General features: G+C 40.2%; 1 protein-coding gene across 2 annotated transcripts in view; it reads right to left on the bottom strand.

Moving 5' to 3' along the window:
• Positions 1–21868, bottom strand: part of MNAT1 (MNAT1 component of CDK activating kinase) — a 127645-nt gene that overhangs the window by 72764 nt on the left and 33013 nt on the right. For both annotated transcript variants that reach the window (XM_086462431.1, XM_086462432.1), the window contains exons 2-5: positions 17132–17284; positions 15355–15428; positions 6499–6602; positions 2157–2297 (exon numbers count right to left, since the gene is read on the bottom strand). In XM_086462431.1, the coding sequence (XP_086318557.1) occupies positions 2157–2297; positions 6499–6602; positions 15355–15428; positions 17132–17284 (472 nt within the window). The remainder of the gene's footprint in view (positions 1–2156; positions 2298–6498; positions 6603–15354; positions 15429–17131; positions 17285–21868) is intronic.

Below are 21868 nucleotides of genomic sequence, written 5' to 3'. Positions count from 1 at the left end.
ATTGCCCAGTTTCCTTCCTCAACCTTTAAAAATCACCTTTCTGTTGTTCTTAGAACATTAAGATATGTTTTAATAGCAATACATATGCAACCACAGTTAAAACTACCTATTTTGGTCCTGTTTTAAGGATTATTTATAACCTTTCTTTCCACAAGCCATCTGGTGAAGTAGGTTTCCAGTAAAACCAACTGCTGTGTAAAAAACACAACAAAACAAAACATACCCCCACTGGTCTCTAGTAAGTCGGGAGCATGTTTTAGAACAGGATTGAAGTATGTTGGAAACCAGTCCAAAATCTCTATTCTGAGCCATTAAATTCAAGTTCACAGTGGGGGTTTTATTAATTGATCCACTACTCAAACTATTGCTAATTGTGTGGATTGTAAGGCACTTTTAAGTGAAAAGATTTGCTGGATGCAAAGGTATAGACTTCAGAGATTTTCAATTAATCTTTCTGCTCATCTCTGCTTTTGTCTACAAAAAATGAAACACCAGCTCCTTTCAGCAAAACCAATGACAGGTTGCCAGGACTCCTAGCTTAGAAAAAGGCAGCTCTTCAGGAGGCCCTGAAACTCCTAAATTGCACATCGATGCTCTCTTCATGTCAGTGCCTTCTGCACTGCTTCAGAGAGGAACTCTGCTTTTCCAGAAAAAGTAGAAAAGCATTTGTATCTTGAATACAAAACAGGAATTACGCCGTATTGGTGTGAGATAAACTGGGAGAAATTCTGATTCAAATCTGGCAAGCAGCTTTAAACCACATTGACATAGCTGCACACATGTATGCATGCACACATACTTCTCCTTTCTTCTGATTTCCTTCAACTTTACACCCACTGTTCTCACGGGTGTTTAACCACATGAATGTGTATGCATGCATGTCTGTACACAGGTGTATTAAAAAAACTGAGATGTGAATCTTGTTTAAAGATCACATTTATCGAGCTTCTCTATGACCACACATCAGCATCGCATTTCAGATGCAGAAACAGTAAATGCAGCCAAAGAGAAGATTAACACAATTTCCAGAAGTAGCCTGAGTTTTTCTTCAGTTGTCTATAAACCCCTCAAATGAAGCCAAACTTTGTTCACTTCAAAAGGAGCAACTTTTTCTTTTAGTAGTTTTTGAAAACGAAGGGACAATCTATCATTTAGGTGCTCTGCCTCAAAAAGGGTTGACTAATGATCAAATAATTCATGAGGTTACTGTCCCCTGTAGAGGCGGCTGAGCTCATGAAGTAGCTCCTGATTACCATTTTGCTTCAACACACCAAATTAACAACCGCTATTCAGGACTGCTTAACAAGCCAACAGCGGTAAGAAATCACATTATGGCTGAATCAACCTAGTAGCTCCTCTCTACCGCCCTCACAAATTGCATGATCAGCCACGCACCAAAGCGCATGCAACTGTCACCAGGTGAAGGCAAAACAAGCAGGCAGTTACATGGCCTCATACATGACAGAACCTCACCCATCATACACCAGGTTCAAGGTGGAGTAGTCACCATATCAGCTATGCTAATGCAAGACATCCTTGATCACAGTCAAGGCCTGTGGCTTTCGTACTGTCAACGAACTAAACAGAACAGTAACTTTTATACTAGCTCTTCTTCAGATATGCAGTCAAATGACAACTAACAAGTAAACTGGTAGACTGGCTGGAGTCACTAAAGTAATTTCTGAAATACACCTCAACATGTCAATCAGCAACAGGAAAAGAGCTTTCAATGGAAGCTCACTAGGAAAAGAATTGAACAAAACCACCAAAACAGGTAGAACCCGGAAAATAGCTCTCAGAATAAAAAACCTTCTGTATTTTGCTTTGCTAGAATCTTACCCAGGACTAACTTTGTGTTGAAACAGCCAAGAATGCTTTCCTAGAATTAATTTCTAACCAGCACTGGACATTCTGGACAATGAGTGCAATTAAGTCTATGAATCCCTATGAATTCCTCCAGTCCTTAGCTGACCAAAACCAGAGGTGTTTGTAACACTGAAGTGAATAATGGGCAAGAGAACAGTAACACAAAACACGCAAGACAGGGAAACAGAAAGGAGCAGACGCGTTAATTGCACACAGTTAACCGCGGCAGAGATGGATGTCAAGGTACTCGCTGTTTGCTCTGCTATTGAGCATCCGATTTTGTTACTCACCAGATCATCCAAGAGTGCCTGCTTATTCTTCCTTTTTATCATCTGTTGGAGCTGTTCTTCTTGCTGTATGAACAGTCGCCTTTGTTCGTTTTCCTGTCGCTCTACCTCTAAAGCTTCCTCCAGCTCTTCCTGCTCCCGTGTCTGAAATGGGAATTAGAAATCAACTCATAGCAACCTTCCTCCTTGGGTGGAGAGAGCTCACCCACAGCTCTACGTCCTACCAAAAGGCCTAGGACAGACCAAGCAATAGGAAAGCAGCCAAATGCTACCTTTTACAGTAGAATTTTAAGGTGATTATGGATGATGATCCTACCCTCCTATTGTCCAGTGCAAAGTTAGATTTTTGTTTTCCTTGCTGCTCTCTGCAGTAGGAAGTAACCATCTGGATCTCAGCCCTTTAAAAGTTAGAGCACAACAATGGGTTTTCCTTACACCTTCACTCTAAAATGAACCCCTCTTTGCTCCGACACATCCTACTTCAAGTGATGTTAAGAGGGGTGACCAAAAAAATATAATCCCTCAAGACTGTTCCTGATCACCTCCCCCATCAGTGGCATCTTCTGTGCGAAGTACACTGGCTGCTTATCAGTGGTGTAGAAGAAAAATAAGAAACTACAAATCTGTGAATATTAATAGAAAAGCTTATAAGATAAAGCATATTTAAGCATGAACTGTAAAAATGTCACATTCCCAGAAAATGAGGAACTCTTCCTATAACCTCGATTGCAGTCATCAGATGAAAAGAGAGAGAGATCACTAGTACGAAGTGACAAGTTTTTGTTTCAGGGTTTACTCCTTGAGATTTTTTTTTTAACATGTAAATTGTTAAGTAATCTGTATTTGAAAATTCTAGAAGAAAAAAAAAAAAAGGAGAGGGCTCAGAGACAGGGGAAAATAAAAGGATTAAACAATTTTAAACAGAAGAAGGAATCAAAAGAACAGTCAGTTTGGCTGTAAGAAGGTGTAGGACAAAACATACAGGAAACATTTTCCAAATCTTCCTCACCAAAAATACAAAAGCAAAGGGACATTTAGTAAAGACACAGAGATAACTAAAATTTTATAAAACTTAAATGGATGATTTATCAATGGAAGCGGTTTCAGGAAAACATTGAAGCCAAGAGCTTAGTAAAATTTGTTCTTATCATAAAGTTGTATCATAAAACATAGCTATCTGATATAGGCCAGAATATGCTGGAAAAACATCTCTTTAACAGGTAGATCAAGCCAGTGGGTCCCAGGGAGGCCCAGTTACTCCTGGATGCAAGAGCTGACAGATCTCATCACCACCTGCCACTGAGCCAACAGAAGATGCTTTAATTTTGTAACTAGCAGTGACACTGGTAAAAAGCTGGTCACCAACCAGTGACCACCTGCATCTGGATTCTCTTTGCATTTAATGAAAGGAAACAAACAAACAAGAAAATCCCCAGGTTGCTAATTGAGGTTATTTCTGAGAATTAAGGGATCTCATTAGTTCAGTCAACAAAACTGACAAACTCAGGGTCTTTAAGAAATTCCAAGCCCCTTCCACATTTATGTCTAAAGACTGCCTGGAATTTGCACTGAAACAGAAGAAAACTTGTAGGGAAGAGCTGACAGATGTAGTCTGAAGAATCAGCCCAGAAAAATTATAGTCAGAAATAAGTAAACTGATATACAAACCTAAACCAGATCAGACTACAGGAAAAAGGAAGAATTATCACAAGTTAGATCTAATCCTTTCTGAAAGGAAGGCCAAACAAAACAGTAAAAACATAAGAGAGATGGGTTCAACAGGCAGCGAGGGTTGTGTCAAGTTTAAAGATACTTTAGACACAGTCCCAACATCTAATAAGATAAAGATGATCATGGTGAAGCCTGGAATAAACTTAAGACAACAAGTGGAAGAAGTAAATAGAAAGTGTAATAATGTTTAGTCACATTCAAGAAAGGACAATCAAGAAAACTTAAGCACATTCACATCATGGAGTTCAGACAAAACTATTTCAAGACTGAACAAAGGAGCAAGTGAAACTAAACATCCAGTGACAAAGTAGGAAGAAATAAGTTCATGCTGAAGAACAGCAGATATTTAAGGGAGAAGGCACGTTTGGGAAAGCGTGAGTATACACACACACACACACGACAAGAACCTCTTCTCCGAGAGTTCTTCACCTTTTTGTCCAAAGCTATCTACTTGAACTTTTTCTCTGCACGGTCCTGCATCAAATCTATGGATCTAACAGATGAGTCAGTACCTGAGCAGCAAGGCCATTATGAACTGGCTACAAAGACAAAAAATATGGCTTGTGTTGACAAAAGAACAGGCAGTTATTAAAATCCTGACGTGACTGGTTCAGTAACTTAATATTTTGATTCCTAAGAAAGAATGACATACTCATGAGGACAGAAGTAGCAGAAGTGAGATCAAAATAACTTAGAAGGCCACGGATTTGGACACATTAATTCACCAGCTAGAAACCAAAGAGGAGAAAACATGATGTACTACTCAACCACTGCTGCTTTGAACCTCCCATATGACAGTGCTACAAGAGAAGAACAGTCTATGGATCATGCCAACGTTTCCAGTAGAGATGGGAAAACAACGTTCTTTTATAAGAGGCTGTTAAGATCTCGGCTACAATACTGCATTCAATTCTATCCCTTCTGCTTGCCAAACACAAATTCAAACTGGAACAGGCAAAGGGTAACAAAAACACCAAGAAGGATGGAGAGTATCTATATTCCCCAGAAGCAAACTGTTACAGTGGACAGAAAAATTCATGTCAGTCCAAGAATGAAGAGACAATGACCAGCCGTAAGAAGGTTAGGTGAGAAATTAGGACACCTTTCACCATTTACGGAGTAAAGACATTCCAAAACCTGCCAAAAAGAGCTAGAGAAAGCACCCTTCCAGCTTTTGGGAGAGGGGTACATTTATGGGCAAGATCATGCAGTTTTAGTAATAGCAACTGCGTCAAGTCTATTATTATGTTTCAATTGTTGAAAAAGAAATGTTGAGTGTTTCAAATGTTGAAAAAGAAATAAAAAAAGAGAGATGTCTCCAGATCTCCAGTAGGTCTGGATTCATGCAGGCTTGCCCAGCTTCCGCCAGACAGTCTCTAGCACAGCAAGGCCATACAGCAGAGGAGACAGAAGGCCCGGGGGGCTTGGGTGGGTACAGAGTGTTACTGTGCCCCTTGATACGATCACACAGCTAGTGCACAGGCCATCTGCGAGTCACGTCCATGCAGAAGGTGGGCTGGAGGCGAAGCACGCTATCCTCATGGTGACCCTAAAGGTTGCACCTACATTGTAAAATAAGATATGTAGCCAAAGATTTGGCAGGTCTCTTCAAGCTCTGAAGCATAGGATATTGCCCAGTGTCAGAGACAGGATAACAGATCAGAGATGGACCCCTAGGGAAATTTTCTTGCCTTTAAAAGGAAGAGGTTCAAACAAACATTTTTCAGATTCCAACCTCCTCCTGTGAAATCCTAGAGCTAAAGAAATCACAGGGAGTTTTGCCACAGACTTCAGGGGAGTGAGGATTTCACCCCTACTGATTTGAAAGCAAGTCCTTAGTGCAACTGGAATACAAACACAAACCCTTGTTATGTCACACTCTGGGCAGACATTTTCCTTCAAGAACCAATATCAATGTGTATTTTTATACTGAAAAAATATTTAACAGATTAAACTTTTTTTACGGAAAGAAATGCTTGCAAGTTTATTTTTAAAGAACAAAACGATATCCGAGCCGTACTTTAATGAATAACTCTTCAAAGAACCATGTGTTTTGCATACAGATCATGTATACAATACTCCTGATGTTATTGTTATCAGCTCTTGAACAAAAGTTTTAATGTTTGTTTCAACATCTTTCATTTTAAATTTTGCATAAACCAGACCTGTGCTTTCCCTCAGCTTTACAGCCCTCTCCTGGGAGCTTCATAATGTCTGTGTCTGGATTCCTTTTTTCCTTCGGATGAGAAAAGAACGATTGTCCTGGTATAGGAATGAACCTGGTCTCTCCTGGATATTGTCCAACGACACTGCCAGCACGCATGCAGTGGTGATGTATTAGATGCAGACTTTACCGCCTGTCCCTCTTCTCAAGCCCTTCCCAAAATAAAGTACAACTACATTTCAACTATCAATTTAATCTCTTTACACAGCACTAAATATCAGTAGTGTAGAACGTTAGCATACCATGGTTTTTGAACACAAAGTGAAATCTACATAGTGCCTTCAGCTTTGACTTGTTTTTAAGACATTACAGAAAGTATTCCATTTCAAAAATCCTTTAATTCTTTAACTAATTAATAAAAATTGTAGGGGAGAGGAGAAGTTAACTAACCAGTTTTATCTTATTTTTCTGAATGACTTCTTTGTTATCCTTCTGGTACAGTTCCATTTTCCTTTTGGTGTTCTCCAAATCCACATTGTTGGTCAAATTAAACACTGCATAAATATTAGAAAGACAGAAAGCAGAAGTATTAGGTTGGCATGCATGACTATGACAAAGAAATACTACTCTCACATTCTCTATCCCTTCTAGCACCAAATATAAATGTCACAGTAACAGAATTTATTTAAATATGTCCTGTAAAGCAAGACACAATCTGCTAAATCACTGCAAACTTCCACAGAATCCAGCAGAGTTCCTTTAGGTTTATACATCTGTAGGAGATGAAAATTTCAGTCTTGCATCTTATTTTGTGATACTGATAGTGATACACATGAATAATCACAGCATTATTGGTAAAACATTGACCTTTTCAAGTAGCAGTTACAGCTAAGAACACAGCGAGTCCTGCAAAATTAAATTAGACTGAACACATACATATTAAGACAAGTTTAGAAATTAAGTCATTCCATTTCATAAGATTATCTAACAAAGATTACGGAGACTGTTCGAATTCTCAGGTACACAAAAAATTTTCACATTACTCGATAACTTAAATGGACCAATGTACAATTACCTTTATTATGAGGAATCTGCAGATGAACCCAGATTAATAGGTTAAATAACATTCTTTTGATGTCTCTTGATAGTGACAGGCTACCTCTCATGTAATTATGAGCAAGCAGGGTCAGCCAGCAAGCTCCATAGTTTAGCACAACATTCCCAGTTACCTACACATGGCACAGAAGATACCTCAAGAAATTGAACAGTTTCTATAATCAACAGTTTGCAAGATGCAGATGGTTTGGATGATCAGTAATTTGATACAATGCCTGAGCCTTTCACCTCTAGGTCACTGGTTCAATTGGGGGTCAAGTGAATTCCAACCGAAAGCCACTATCACTGGGAAGTCGCTTGGTGATCACCATCCAAAGTGGATGCTGGGCTCACGCCCATGGCCTCAAAGCGGTTGAAGACTGCCAACGTACACCACTCAAAACCTCGAAGAGCTTTGTCACGTGGCTACAGTAAATTTAGAAGAGCAGAGAAATTTGCACTGCCACCGATAAATCCTTTGCAAGAAAACAATGGCACAGCAACTGCGCTAAGTCAAACCCTAAGGAAGAGAAGGAGGTTCCAGTGGAAACGCCAGTGCAAAACTTTGAAGTTTTTGGTTTAGTCCTCTCTTCCTAGGTTCTCAAGTGATGGGGTCAAATAAACCCTGGGCACATGCACCACTACCAAGTCATTTGTGTAAGGCTGCTAGAGAGCAATGGAAGGAAGCATGAAGTCTGTGTTGCTACTCGTCAGAGCAGCACACACCCCAGTTTGGTAAAGACTATATCCCTTCTTTCATCCTCTCCACAGGTTACAAGACAGAAATAAACTTTTAGGAGGGCTCTAGGTAAACAATCCTTGAATAGCCTAGACTGGCAAACCAGTTGAGAGCAGCAAAGGAAACAGCAAGAAATCAAAGCAGTGAGCAAATGGGAGTCGGGGGAGAAAACAGGGAAGGTCCAAAATGCTACAGTTGTGGGATACAGCTCAGTTCTACAAACCCAGCTATACAGCAGCTCGCTACTGCCAAAAAGGGGCAGTCCTGCTCTTACATCCCTCTTCCCAGGCACAGGTCTCAACCTTTTCCCTGCTCTGACTCCAGGACTCCCTGAACGCTTTGCAGTGTCAACAGAAACCCTCCAGTAACCTGAACTGGCTCAACAAAGGGGTCAGGCAAGTGCCAGACACAGTGCAAGGGAAGTAATAGAAATGTACAGATGAATAGGAATATTCTCTTTCCAGGAGTACTGAACCATCACATCACCTTATTCTTATTAAAAGTATTCGGTCCTTCCTTGAACTACAGCGAAATGGGCTAGATAAGACACAGCTGAAAAAGTTCCTAACCTTAAACAAACAAAATGTTGTATTTAATTTTTTTCTTCTCTTTTCCAAATAATGAGCAATATCAAGAGGACCGACATTTCAATTCAGCCTGGTTCCTAAATCAGCTGAACTCTTCCACCCCAGCCCCATCATCCTCACTTCAGAAGTGACCTGAGATGCAGGCTGGTTTTGTGGTTTAAGCATTTGATTTGGAATCAAAATCCGGGTTCAACTTCCAACTTTGCTACTGTTCCTGGGCAGATCACCAGGCATCTATACTACAGGTCTCCCACCTGTAAAAACCAGGAGCAGAGGATAAAAAGCTTCCTTTCTCCTACACATACTCTGCTGTGTCTCCTTACTATAGCTCCATGCAGCACCTATCTCTGTAGTCTTGATCTTACCTCAGGTGGAACTTCTGGGCATTGCTATAACCCAACCAAGCCCTTCAAAGTTCAGCTCTGTTTTTGGAAGCAAGTTGCCCATTTCAAATGTATCTAAATTTTTTTCTCTCCATAAGGTATAACGACATTTTCCAATTTCATATTGCAACATACATACTTTCTGCTCATAGCAGCATTTCCTTAATAAAATGCACTATTTTAATCTATATTTTTAGTATTTCAATGGTGATTTGACCTCCAACTTCCCAGCCTACAGCTCCCTGCTGACAAGCAGCTTAATATTTGAGCGTTACAGCAGAGAAGAATTGTCATGTGAAAATGCTGGCATACAATCAGATCAGGGCTCTGCAATAACAGCAGCTGCATGGGAATGTCAGCACTTCCTACAACTTAAATCCACACACCAGCTCTCTAAACTCTTCAATGATGACACAAGAAAGAAATAGCGTATGAGACATGCTGTGCTACCAGGATGCCCAGATGCCACCTTCAGGTGCAAGAGAAGCAGCAAGATGAGACACCAAATGTCTTTGGGCTCCTGAACATCTTGGGTATTTCTCTAAATATAATCCAGCAATAAGATGATGATCTAGGTTTTGCAACTATTGCTCCTTGAAACATTCAGGGGTTTGGTTTTTTTTTCCTTCTTTCTCAGTTATCTTTAGGTTCCACTAGTCACAACCTAGATTTGTAAAATAAAAACCCTAATATTTAAAGCTCATACTGGGAAAAGTAGGCAAATTTTAGACATATGCATATTTAGAACTACTTACAAAAGCAGGTTCATTTTGCCACTTGATATGAAGTAACATTTCCATGTGAGAGATGTTTCTGCATCAATGTTTAAGAAATCTTCACTATCCACCTGCATAGCCATCTTAAATGCCTACTGCTCTACTTGCAGCAAGGTCAAAGACAGTTTATTTCCCCTCTGTCTTCCCACTGTGGCTGGAATCAAATCACAGGTAAAACCCCCTCAATGGTCAGATCTGCTCATACCATGCTGATTCTGCTCTGTCAGTTTTGCTTTACTCTGTCACTTATGGATACGGTAGGATACCAGCAACCAGAAAGATTCATACTTCCAGCACCCTCAAAGACCAGAGCAGGCTTCTCCCACTGAATACTAATTCACAGCCATTGAAGAGGAGCATTATCTTGGTCCAAAGCATCTGCTCCTCAACGCTAAGTTGTCCACATCTCAAGACATAAAATACTGAAGAGCAACAGTGTTAAGATCTGCATTACTGTATACCAACATCAGTGTCAACAGTTGTCCTTTAATAAACAAAAGTAATACCTATCTTCCCTCGTACAATAAGCACCCTAGCAGCAGAACAGACTATGCTTTTTGATACCGCACGGTTATCAGCAGCCAACCAGTCAGCCAAAACACCTTCCACATATTTTCCAATACATTTTTCACAAGCTTCAAATGTCTTTTCACCAATATTCAGAGAACACAAATTCTTGCCGTTGTATCCTTGTCATTACAGCTGACATGTCCATTTTGTAAGGGGTGCTAGGCCACAAAAAATAATTGAGAGATTATTTCTTTCTCTTCTCCCTTGTCCCCTCCACCAGTTAGCTGGGCATTTAAAAACCATCAAAGGATCAAATCGAAGAACACAGTCGCTAATGCTCAACATCTTATCTTTTACATAGCTAGAACTATGCAGGTTTGGGGTTTTTTATTATTTGGTCTGCCTTCGGTATTGCCAGAAATTTATTTTAAATATAATTCTTCCAAATGTTCCCTTAAAAAAAAATACAACAAGTTAAAAAACTAGAAGAACCAGAAAGAGTTAAAAAAAAAAAAAACCTAACTCATATGCTGCACCTACCCCGAAAAAATATTGGTATAGATCTGAGTACCACTGGCAAAGCAGATGGCTAGTTTGAAAAGGTTTCAAAGAGAAGCCAGACTTATTTTTGTCCATGTTGAAATATAGCATAAGCTGATATAAGAGGCCTGAAACCCTTCAGGGAAAAGAAACAGAAGCTTTTTTGTATGCAACAATTATTTATCTACTTATCCATCTCACATTGGTTGGTTTTAAAATGACTTGCCTTGAGACATCTGTTGAAGGACAACAGGAAGACTATTGTATTTTTCTGAAACACATTTCATTCCATTTAGGTAAAACTCCCTACTTCTGAAATTCAGCCTCTACAAGGAGACTTTCACTGCTTTTGAAAACAACAACATTCATTATGCAATTCTATGACAAATGGAAAAATATTTTCTTAGTTATAAAAAAAGAAATGAGACAAAATTTTAATAATATAGCACAATAATTTGTTCAGAGATGCAGAAGTGTGAATGAATGTCACTCCACTGCAGGATTTCAAGTCCATCGAAATCTCCCTGTTTTAGTCAGAGACAGTGCAAATTTCCTGAGACTTCTGCTCCTAGTTCCTTAAGAGACAGTAATGTTACCATGTAAAAAATATTCACCCTTCAAATAGGAGGAATGCTCCCTCTCTGGCAAGATAGCAGATGATTACTCTGCTGACAGCGTTTGATCTGCATTGCTGGCATGAGCCAGCTGAAAATTTAAACATTACTACTATTAGTTTGTTATAAACAATATTCCTTCCACCCTACTACAAACAACTCCTTAATTATCATCTTCACAAATTGCCAGTTGGAGATCAGGAATGGCAGGAGAGCAAGTGCTTTGGGCAGAGCGCTATGAAGGGAGACATAACCACATCCTCAGTCTGCCTGCGGAGTCAAAGTTACTGTGGCACCTTCTGTTGGTGCTTTCGATGCCTGGTCCCTCTGTTTTTTAAGAGGGGTATGAGAGGGGTGAGGGGGGAAAAAAAAAAAAGATGGAATAATTTTAAGAGGTCCCTTCCAACCAACATTTCTGTGATTATAACAAAACAATGTTCAGAAAGAGAAGAAAACCCTCAGCTAAGCCAGAAAAACCTAGTTAGGTATTAATAGTTCTTTCTGTTTATCCTCAGTGGTCTTTTATCGGGTCAATAATTTTCCAGAAAAATACCTTAGCAGAGTAATAAATGATTGAAACCACTCAGCCCCATCAGTGTAAGACTGAAATCACCCAGCCCCATCAGAAAGACCATTTTGGCTGGAACAGTGTGGTACTGAAATCTTTGTTCAGATAAGATGATTGAAATGCATCTCTGACAAAGCTGCCCAATTTCCAGTTGGGTTACTCCCATTGTCAGGACCAGCAACACCATCCTCATGCACACACACGGGGTGGGGGGGCAGGGAACACAACCACAGAACAATAAACACCACAACCCACAAGTGATCATAGATACCAAAATCCTTCCTATCCAAGGACTGCTTGTAAAATAAAATGGTCTGAGCAAGGCAAGTCACTAGGCAGCTGGTATTGCATAAAGTCTTAGAGGATTAATGAGATACAGGAATCCAAAGGGCACAAATACAGTAGCCTCCTTCCAAGCTGAATGTACTGAATGTTTTTAAAAAGCAATAATTACTATTAACAATTGTGTTGCGGTAATGCCCAGAGGCCTCATTCAGGTATCAGGAGAACGGTGCCAGGCAGTGTGTATGCACATGCTATGAGGCGGGCCCTGCTCTTGGAGAGCTTACACACCAGCTTTTGAAAAACTGGCTACAGGGATACTCTGGGGAAGAAGAAAACCTTGTAGAAAGAGTGTGCAAAATGTGCATGATGTCCAGACATTGTAACTTGCAGCAACACTCTAAAGTTTAACCTTGCCTTGCTCAGCATATGGGCATAGACCTGACTTATTCCGATAGATGTCCATAGCTTTCCCAAAGGCAAGTTTTAACCCTTTCACTTTATTTTTCTTCCTAGTGTTAATGACAACAAACTGTGTTTACAATGTTCTCAAATTGTTCAACTGATTTTTCTTCTGGGGAAAGCTTGCTTTAAAATGTGGTTTCTATTTAAAGCCTTGTATAACACACTTTAGCCCAAAGCATTATTTAGTGGCTACATTCTAAACCACTTCAAAAACGTGTTTTTTATAATAGAAGTCTTAAGAGGTGACTACCCTAAAGTTTGTTTGACCTTCCCCTCTCACTTTTGCTATACCACCCAACTCTTTAAATAGAAAAGTCTGTAGGTATAACAACCTTGATATGAAAATGTGTTTCAAGAGAGGTCATATATCACATCAATGGAATAAGATGGTGCAGTTGCTGCAAATGTTGGAGCTGATCTACCTGAAACATTTGGAAAAACTATCAGAATTATGCCAGGGTCACATGAGTATACACAGGATGCTTACATTTTGTCTCTTCCGAGCAACTACTTCATTTAATCCCCAACAACAACCTACCAAACAAAACTTACCAGCAAAGAGAAAACAGGGTAAAAGCTGCACTTCAACCCTCCCACAGAAAAAAAAAAAAAAAAAAAGGAAAAAAAAATATTTGGGGCACGGGAAGAAAGGGGAAATCCAGGTCTCTGGCTCCCTAGCTTCCTAGCCTGGCATCTTGAAGAACCACCACCAGCTACTGCCAACCTGCTGTACACTGGCTCCACAATGCAAAACCTTGTGCTGCATGACTACACCCTTTCTTTCCCATCTTGCAGCCTAGTTTTTTGCATGCACAATAGAGCACGGAATTCACATACACCAAAAAAAATGAAACGCATACTCTCAGCAGTAAGATGTCAAGTAACCCTACAGAGTCGAAGACACCTTCAGCACACGGTTCAGCCATGCCACACACAGCATGCACAGCACAAACACTGGAAGAAGTGACACTATCGCTACGTACCAGACAACTCAGGCAGAGAACTCTGCCCAGGAGTGCAGGCCTGGAAGGGCTTAGGGAGAGCAAGATGTGCACAATGAGCTTTGCCACCAGGGAAAGGAGAACAGGGCTCAAATTCTTGCCCAAGGTGGTGTTCTTGAATCTAACCTGTCCTCCAGCTTCTGGATCTGCCTGAAGATAAATGACCCCTTTGACAGTGAAAGTTAAGAGCCTTCTGACTGCACTCCCCCTTTCCTCCCATCACCCTGGCTGCTACATGAAGAAACTAGGAGGTAGTTGGACCTCCTATTCCCTTAATATTTTTAGTTGCCTGAAAGGGACACCTAACTCCCACTCCTAACAACTCACTCTATCGGGCTTCTTCACTGTGCATTTGCAGGGCCAGCACAATTTTTGCCAAATTCGCTCCTCTTCACAAGGTTACAGAGACTAACTGTGATTTCTAATGCTTCTAAACCAAGCTACCAGCACAGGCTCTGGAACCATTTGAAATTTAACAACCTAATCCCAAGAGCTGGAGAATCATAACATTCTGCACAAATTGATGAGGTTAAGGCAATTTCAGGCAAAACTTCAACTCCCTTGCTGAAGATGCTGAAATCCCCTGCAACAGCAGAAAGTGGGAAACCTGTATTTAACGCTACATAAATAAAAAGCACTTTTCCTTTCTGTGAACACACAGATTCTTCCAGGATTCTCTGGCTAAGATGCAACCATTCTTCCTACTCCCTCCCTCCCTCCTTGCACCATCCAAAAAAATATACAAACAGAACTACACCCACATCGTCTCCTCCAGATATTTGGACCCATATGAGTGTGCTCGGTATTTCCCAGCCACACGATTCAGCTCTCCGGCCTCAGCCTTCTGATGCCAACAAAAACATGACACATCACTCACAGCCATTAAGCGTACAGGATACATTTCTAGAAAAAAAGCACAGTGCAAAGAGGAGCAAGGGCTCCTTTGAGAAAGGAAAGGGGAGTGGCATCTCCATGTTTTCCTCTAAATCACATTCACCGCCCCTCCTGCATGTTCTAAGCCACCTCTTCTTCCTCCAGGACAAAAAAAAAAAAAAAAAAAAAGCCTCAGGAGTTCATAAAAGCCAAGAAACAAAGCATTTAGCAGTCACTCCTTTGAACACATCTTTGTTTTGCTAAGCAAAATTCATCACAGCCGTAAATCACAAGTCACCCTAACTATGAAGAAAATAAACTCTGTTGATAATATAGACCCTTCCCCAAAGGGCAAAGCTCTTCTTCAACTAATCCAAAGAGAAAGAAATCAATGTCTGTTCCTAAACCTTCTCCTTCTGCACAGCAACATAAAGTGTTACCACAGTGGTATGTAAGGTCATCAGCTTCAAAGCAGCTTCAACTACTGTACTTGCAGAAGCAAAAATGCTGAAAGACACCATATGGCTTCTGTCATGGTAGTTAAAGCTAATGGAGGCATATAATGAAAATTTCAGTTTCTCCTCTCTTTGTTTAATCTTTCCCAGTGCAGCACCAACAGTCCCCTGCTATAAAGCACCACTGCTTTGAATCATGTTTCTTCTCTGGCAGATAAAATGTTTTACTTAATGTCCTACACTTTAGCAAATATGATTAAAAATGTGCAGAAAAACGTAATTAGATAAACATCTGATACTATGATAAATCCTATTACAGAAACTCAACTTAGACATTCTCATAGGCAGCTGAGTCAGAAGACAAAAGCCTATGGTCTCATGAGCGCAGCACATCAAAAATGCAAGCATTAAGACTTACCAATTTCTTCTATTTCCTCCAGGAAATCATTATATTCACTTAGACTGGGAAAGTCATCCTCTCTTTTATTGTATCTTTGAGAGAAGAGAAACAAGTACTTACATATTTATATAACACACAAAGATGCAATTTCAATTCAACAAGGTTCTTGCTGCAAGCATATTACATATTGACCTAGTTTTGTCAACTATGTGCTTTGTGGCTCCCACAACTAACATACAGAATCTTTAAAAGGAGACAAAAGTGTTTGTTTCAAAGGAAATGAGCCAGCCTGGTGTAAATCAGTGCTATCCTTGCCTATTGTTTGTTGACACCTTTTCCAGGGTTACAGGTAAACGAGCACAGAGGCTACGATACACAATTCTAAGCCAGTCCTTCAGCACGATACACAATTCTAAGCCAGTCCTTCAGCACGAGACACCTGTTAACAAAGGCAGAGACAACAGTAACACCCACAAGAAAAGCTTTTCCAGAAATACCAGAAAAGGGAATTTGGCTTTGTGCCAACAACAAAAAGCATATGTCAGCAGCAAACTGAAAATGCTACACAATTATCTTATTTCATATCAACAATCCATTCCAGATTTATCCAACTCTTGATAGCTGAAAAAAGTAAAGCGATGAAGGGACAACTGGCTAGAATGTGGACAGCCTCTGAAAGTCAAGACATGCAGGCTTGCTTCCCCAGAAAATACAAAGCCGAGACTCTGCCTGCTCTGTGGACCAAGATGCATGACACCCAAGAGTATAAAAATCTAATCCCGACAACTCGGGCCAACTTCCAACTTGGGGACATTTTTTCTGCCTAGTAAAAACTAATCTAGAAAATCCTAGTGGGCGAAGCATTTTACAACATCTTCTGTTCTAACTACACTTCATTCTGTGTTTAGCCAACTAAGTTGACTTCATTCCATGTTAACCTTCAGTAGACTTCATAATCAAACACCAAAACTGTTACTACTTTCCACTTCAGCATCTCGGTAGTCAACAACAGTTTCTCCACATCTTGGCAACATCACATCATATGATTCATTTAGTATTGTACTAAGTCTTAAATAAAGGCTGACAAGCTTATAATTTACCTGTACGTTCTTTTTTTGCATACCCAACTCTCTCCAGGTTTGTTACATTCCATCAGATCCTCTTCTACCAAAACAGTAACTGCCTCGCTTATTTTCCTTATAAAATGTTGTTTCTTGGCCACAAGGAGTGAGATGCAATTTTAGACCTCATTTATCTCAATTCCAAGAGGTCTCAAGCTGCATGACAGACTTGTAACACAAAGCTTGTAAAGAAGCATTTCCACTAACAATTGCTGTGTGAAGTAGAAAACAATGCAAACATAGCTTTTCTTTTGTCCATTTTCATTTTGAAGGGAGCTGGCCTTCAACTCTCAGAACAGGTCCCCAGGGAATAAAACAATTAAGGTCCTGTTTCTTGCCCCACTCCCATGCTCAGTCCCTCAAAGAGAAAGCAGCTGTAGTCCTCAATATCTAATCATCTCCATTTACGAGGCAAGTCTTTGCCAAAGGAGGCCACTTACAAACACCCAACATTTTCGAATGTTAAGCAGGAATCCCTCAAGGCTAAACTGAGAATTCAGCCCTCAGTTGTTGCATAAAATCAGATTCTCCAAAATCCCTCCACGTTAAATGGAGTCAGTTTTATGGGTTGTAACTTCATAAAAATCTCCTCTGTACTGCTGGAGAAGTCAGTCAATTTTTTAAAATGGTGATCCATGAAATATATCCACCTTCTTTTAACGGGTGACACTCACATTTTCAGCACTTTCTTCCGGATTTCCACTTCCTTGTCGACAGCAGGATCCTCAAAGAGCTGTACCCTGAAGTTACTCTTCCGCAGGGGGGTATCGCACTCCTGGCAATTCCCAGCTCCCCTCACAAACAGCAGTTCTACACAGCTCTCGCATCTGCGGGAAAAAGGAAGGGGTATAAAGGCAGATTACATGTTAAACTGCAACTAAAACACAGGATTGTCCCCCCTTTTTTGTTTACACACATAAGCACACAGTGCATCTCCCCTCGATTTCAGTGTTTCTTCAGCACCATAGCTGAAAGGAAACAATCTCAGCAGCACAATTGCATTTATTCTCCCTGTCCAAACAACTCTGCCTCTTTGCTGCGACTGAAAGTTAATCCAAACACAGCGAGGGGGTCTGCGTCAAGGGGAAGTTTTGTTGACACCATCAAACTCATTTTGCATAGTCCAGACTGCAATATTCTTATTTACTCTGAGTTACCCTGCTGCACAAAATGCTCTGTTTATTTTGATGCCATTCACAGCACAAGGTACTACTCAGCACAATCAGGGATACAAATCTTGCCCACAGCCTTCCAAGCATCTACCAGTACCACCATGGAGCAACTACTAAAACAAACATGAGCTAAACTCCAGCCCAACACAACCAAAAGAATCAAAACACCATTTTAATCAGCAACCAGCATTATGCAGCTCTCCTGTGACTTCTGTTAATACTATTAAAATTGCACATAAAATACACTTTACAAAAAGGCTGCATAGAAATAAGCCAAAAATACCTTTCCTTCTTTTGTCTTAATGAAGATTTCAGATTTTAACAAGATGCTCACTGACCAGTCAGTTAGCATTTAATAAAGGAAGAACACACATCAAGAAAGCCAATTTTAGAAAAAATGGGTACTACTAACGCGCAAATTTCTAGCAGAGGACACCACCTGCTGCAGTCATTTCCTACTGCTGGGGAGGCAAAGGGGTGTCTATTTATAGCTTTGCTATATTGAAGCCAAAACAGTTGTACATTATGGGCTAAGCTGTATTGTACCTTGACAAACCCAGCACAAAAGCTAAACAAGTTAAGAGAAACAATACTGTCACGGTTGCGAAGGATCTTAAATAAAACTTTCACTCCACTAACCTACCCCCAACTAAACTGGTTCCAGTAGAGGCAGAGCTAGCTAGAGCCAACCACTTTTACCCAGCTCCTGTTTCCAAGATTAGGAAGTGCAAAACAAACACAATCGTATCTTACAATTAAAAAAAAAAAAAAATAGAGCTTTCTTGTTGTTGTTGTTAACACAAGTAGAACTACAGTTTCAAAATGCATCCCCCACAGCAGCTGACACTGTTAAAGAGCAAACCTTGAATTTACTCTGACATTTTCCTCCTGCAGAATTCTTTTTGTTAGAAAACCAAGCACATTTAAAATGCAATTGATCTGGGAAGGGAAAGATCAAATCTTTTCGCACACTAGGCCTGAAATTCAGAAGTTACAGGAACATCAACTCAAGACGTATGCTTTTTTTACGAAAATAATTCCACTTGCCACTATGGGAGAAGCAACACTAAACACAAGAGGGAAGGGAAGGCAGGGAAAGGGCTTTCTCCTTCCTCCCCCAACCTGTCCATGCATGCAACAGCCCGGGACGTAAGGACAGTTTCACTGTCTCCTTCATTTTGGCAGCTCATGCTGTTTATGTCTCTCTCAACACAGCAGCCAAAGCACAGGGAAAAAAAAAAAAAAAAAAAAAAAAAAGACTGCCTCCTCTTTCCTATTTTTAAGTTAAGAAAAGGGAGTGTAAAGCTACAGAACTTGGCAGGTGGATCCAGGTGTTTGTATTGTTTTTTTGATCACGGTATTGCCCAAGGACCAACAGAACAGGGTCTGCATGTGCAAGATATTATGCACAGACAATAGCACTTGAAACTGCTTCACTTCCACACACCCCCCCAAATCAAAGACATTTCAAGTTTACACAGGACTTGACTACGGAAAAAAAAAAAAAATCCCTCCTTGGAAAAGCACTTTGTACAAGCACTTCAATCCCTTCCCAAATTGGGACCAGGGTTTCTAAGGCTGGAAGACAACTTTCCACACAGAGAGAGACGAGTCAACACCTCACTATGGGAATCCCACATCAGGTGGTCCCGTTCTCACTCCCTCATGCACATCCACCCTTATATTTATTCATAGATAACTCCTTCTGAATTCAAAAGGGCTTCTAGGGGACAAGTCAAGGGCAGACCTGGACTCTGTCCAAATCCTGCCTCCTCTCCACCTCTGGACAGATTTAATACACACAGTTAGATCCTGAGCTTACCTCCTAGCAGGTCTATCATTCTTGCCCCCACAAACCGCAGCCGCTTCCCCAGCGATGGCAAGCATGTTTGGTGACACGTTGCCATCTGATTATTGTGGAAGGAAAAAAGCCATCTCCTGAAGCCCTCTCAAACAAGTTCCTTTTGGTTTCGCTGCAGACTGATAAAGCCACAGCATATGCAAAGACCAGGAAGACAGATTTCAATAAAGATGGATTCAATAAATTATTTCATGTCTTGAAATAAAAATTTCAAAATGTGACTTGAAAAAATTTTAACTTGCACTGTAAAATTTAAGAATACTGCATGATTTTGTTTTTTGGTTGGTTGGGTGGTTTGGTGGGGGTTTTGTTGTTGGTTTTGGTTTGCTGTTGTTTGTTGGGGGGTTTTTTTGTTTGGTTTTTGTTTGTTTGTTTGGGTTTTTTTAAGAGATGCAGCAATTTATGTGACTTAAAGTCCCTCAACACATGCAACAGCCAGACATCCTGGGCAGCACAGGGGGACACTCCAACACCACAGCTGGCATTACAGAGCTCCCTCCTGGCACACAGACCAATTCAGGTGATCCTTCCATTTCTTTGCAAGTTCAACTCTCCAGTTGCCTTTCTGTAACAACAGTCTGACTACAGCAGGGCATCATTCAGTAAATTTTTTATTGGCCAACAGATCCTACATGGCTTTCTCCAAATGAGCAAAGCATGGAAACATCTGCTTAACTCCCCCTCAAATCATGTCCAAAACAGATGGCTGTCTGTTTTCTTAAATTAAGAGACTTAAATCAGTGATTTTTAATATCCATATGTATCAAGTATGCATACATACTACATACGTTAACTGACAAATGTTCATGCTTAAAAATCAGGTCTATACATCTGTTCAAAACTGAGTATCTCTGAAGACAACAGCTTCACATGAGGTCTAAACAAATGCTCAGGGTGTGATATTGCCTGTTTTCCTCTCCACACTGAGGTTGTACAGCCTCTGTGATCTGTATTCTATTTCACACATGCACTAAAATCTTTCATTACCTTTTGGATTTAAGTTTGTATCCTGGGAATCAGTAATCCAGATGAAGATATCAACAGAAAATACCCAGGCAGTTACACACGTGCAGATGGCAGGGGAAGATATTAATAATGTCATCAACAAAAGCAATCACAACACCTCCAGGAACGTTAAAGCCTCCTGGTCTTCCACACCAGGATAATAAACATCAGTATTCTCATTTTCATTTCCATGGACACTGGTTGGATCTGTCTTGTTCTTCTCTTTCATCCTCATGAAATATTAAGCAAATGGCTCAGTCTCTAAGCAGTCTAGAACGACGCCACATTTTTGAGGAAAGCAAATACTAAGGCATCTCTTAGATGGTTTGGCACATCAGTGCACAAACAGCACTACATGCCCTCATGTCAGTGTTCAAGGACTTCAGGATCACGATCATACTAAAAACGCTTTTGGTACACTGCAGAACACAAGCAGAGCTTCCTCTCCAGAAAACTGTTAGATATTTATCAACTAAATTACACTTACTGGAACTAAATGTTTGTTCTGGACAAAGTGCCTTCAAAGGGTAGAAGATTTGTACCCAATCCTGCATTCCCCACACATGCACACATACACTTCACGGAGGGATGATGGCAAATAAGGAATCAAGCCTCTTGGATGCTGGATGGATGAAAACGGCTCACAACATTAGCACAGCCTGACGGTGCTGCCTATTTTTCTAGCCTGGCTGGCCAGACAGCAAACGAAATAGGGCAAAGGAAGAGCTATTTTCACAAGCGGGAGTACAAGATATTCTTTCTTTTAAAATTTTAGGTTTTGTTGAACATAGTAAAAATTCACAGGACTTCAGATATGCAGCCATTAATCATTTCAGGAAAACAAAAATCTTTATGGCTTTTGCTGTTGACTAGGAGTATTACAGCATGAGTTACTACCCTTCTTTACAAAGGATATTTTTAGTAAATATACTTATTAAACAGTATCAAATATTTAGAATCTCTATGGCCCTCTTCTCCAGCTTTTATAACCAAGCTGTTTCTGTTATTTTAAAGTAACATGCAAAACAAACGATCCTCCCTACTATGGAAAAAACAGTTTAAACTAAAAAATAATAATACAGCTTTCAACATATAGCCAAGACCTGAACCACAAACAAATGGAATGGAAAGAATCAGCAAAAAAGATGTGTTTTCACTTGTTCCTCAATTCTGATGTCAGAGGGAAATTTACTTACAGAAATGGAATGACTCTTGATTTATGGCAAGGGAACATTGAAAACCAACAGGAAAAAAAAACCACACACAAGAAAGCTTACAGAAAGACATCTAGATTTTTAAATCAAAGATGCTTCTAGAAACATTCACAGACTTCTTGCCTATCTTAGGTTAGACAACTTTCTGTTCTTGTACAG

Source organism: Leptosomus discolor, chromosome 3 (assembly GCF_034619465.1).
Source record: "Leptosomus discolor isolate bLepDis1 chromosome 3, bLepDis1.hap2, whole genome shotgun sequence".
Taxonomy (NCBI): Eukaryota; Metazoa; Chordata; class Aves; order Leptosomiformes; family Leptosomidae; genus Leptosomus; species Leptosomus discolor.
The sequence above is the reverse complement of the archived record's forward strand: the minus strand, read 5'-3'. Positions and strand labels throughout refer to the sequence as shown.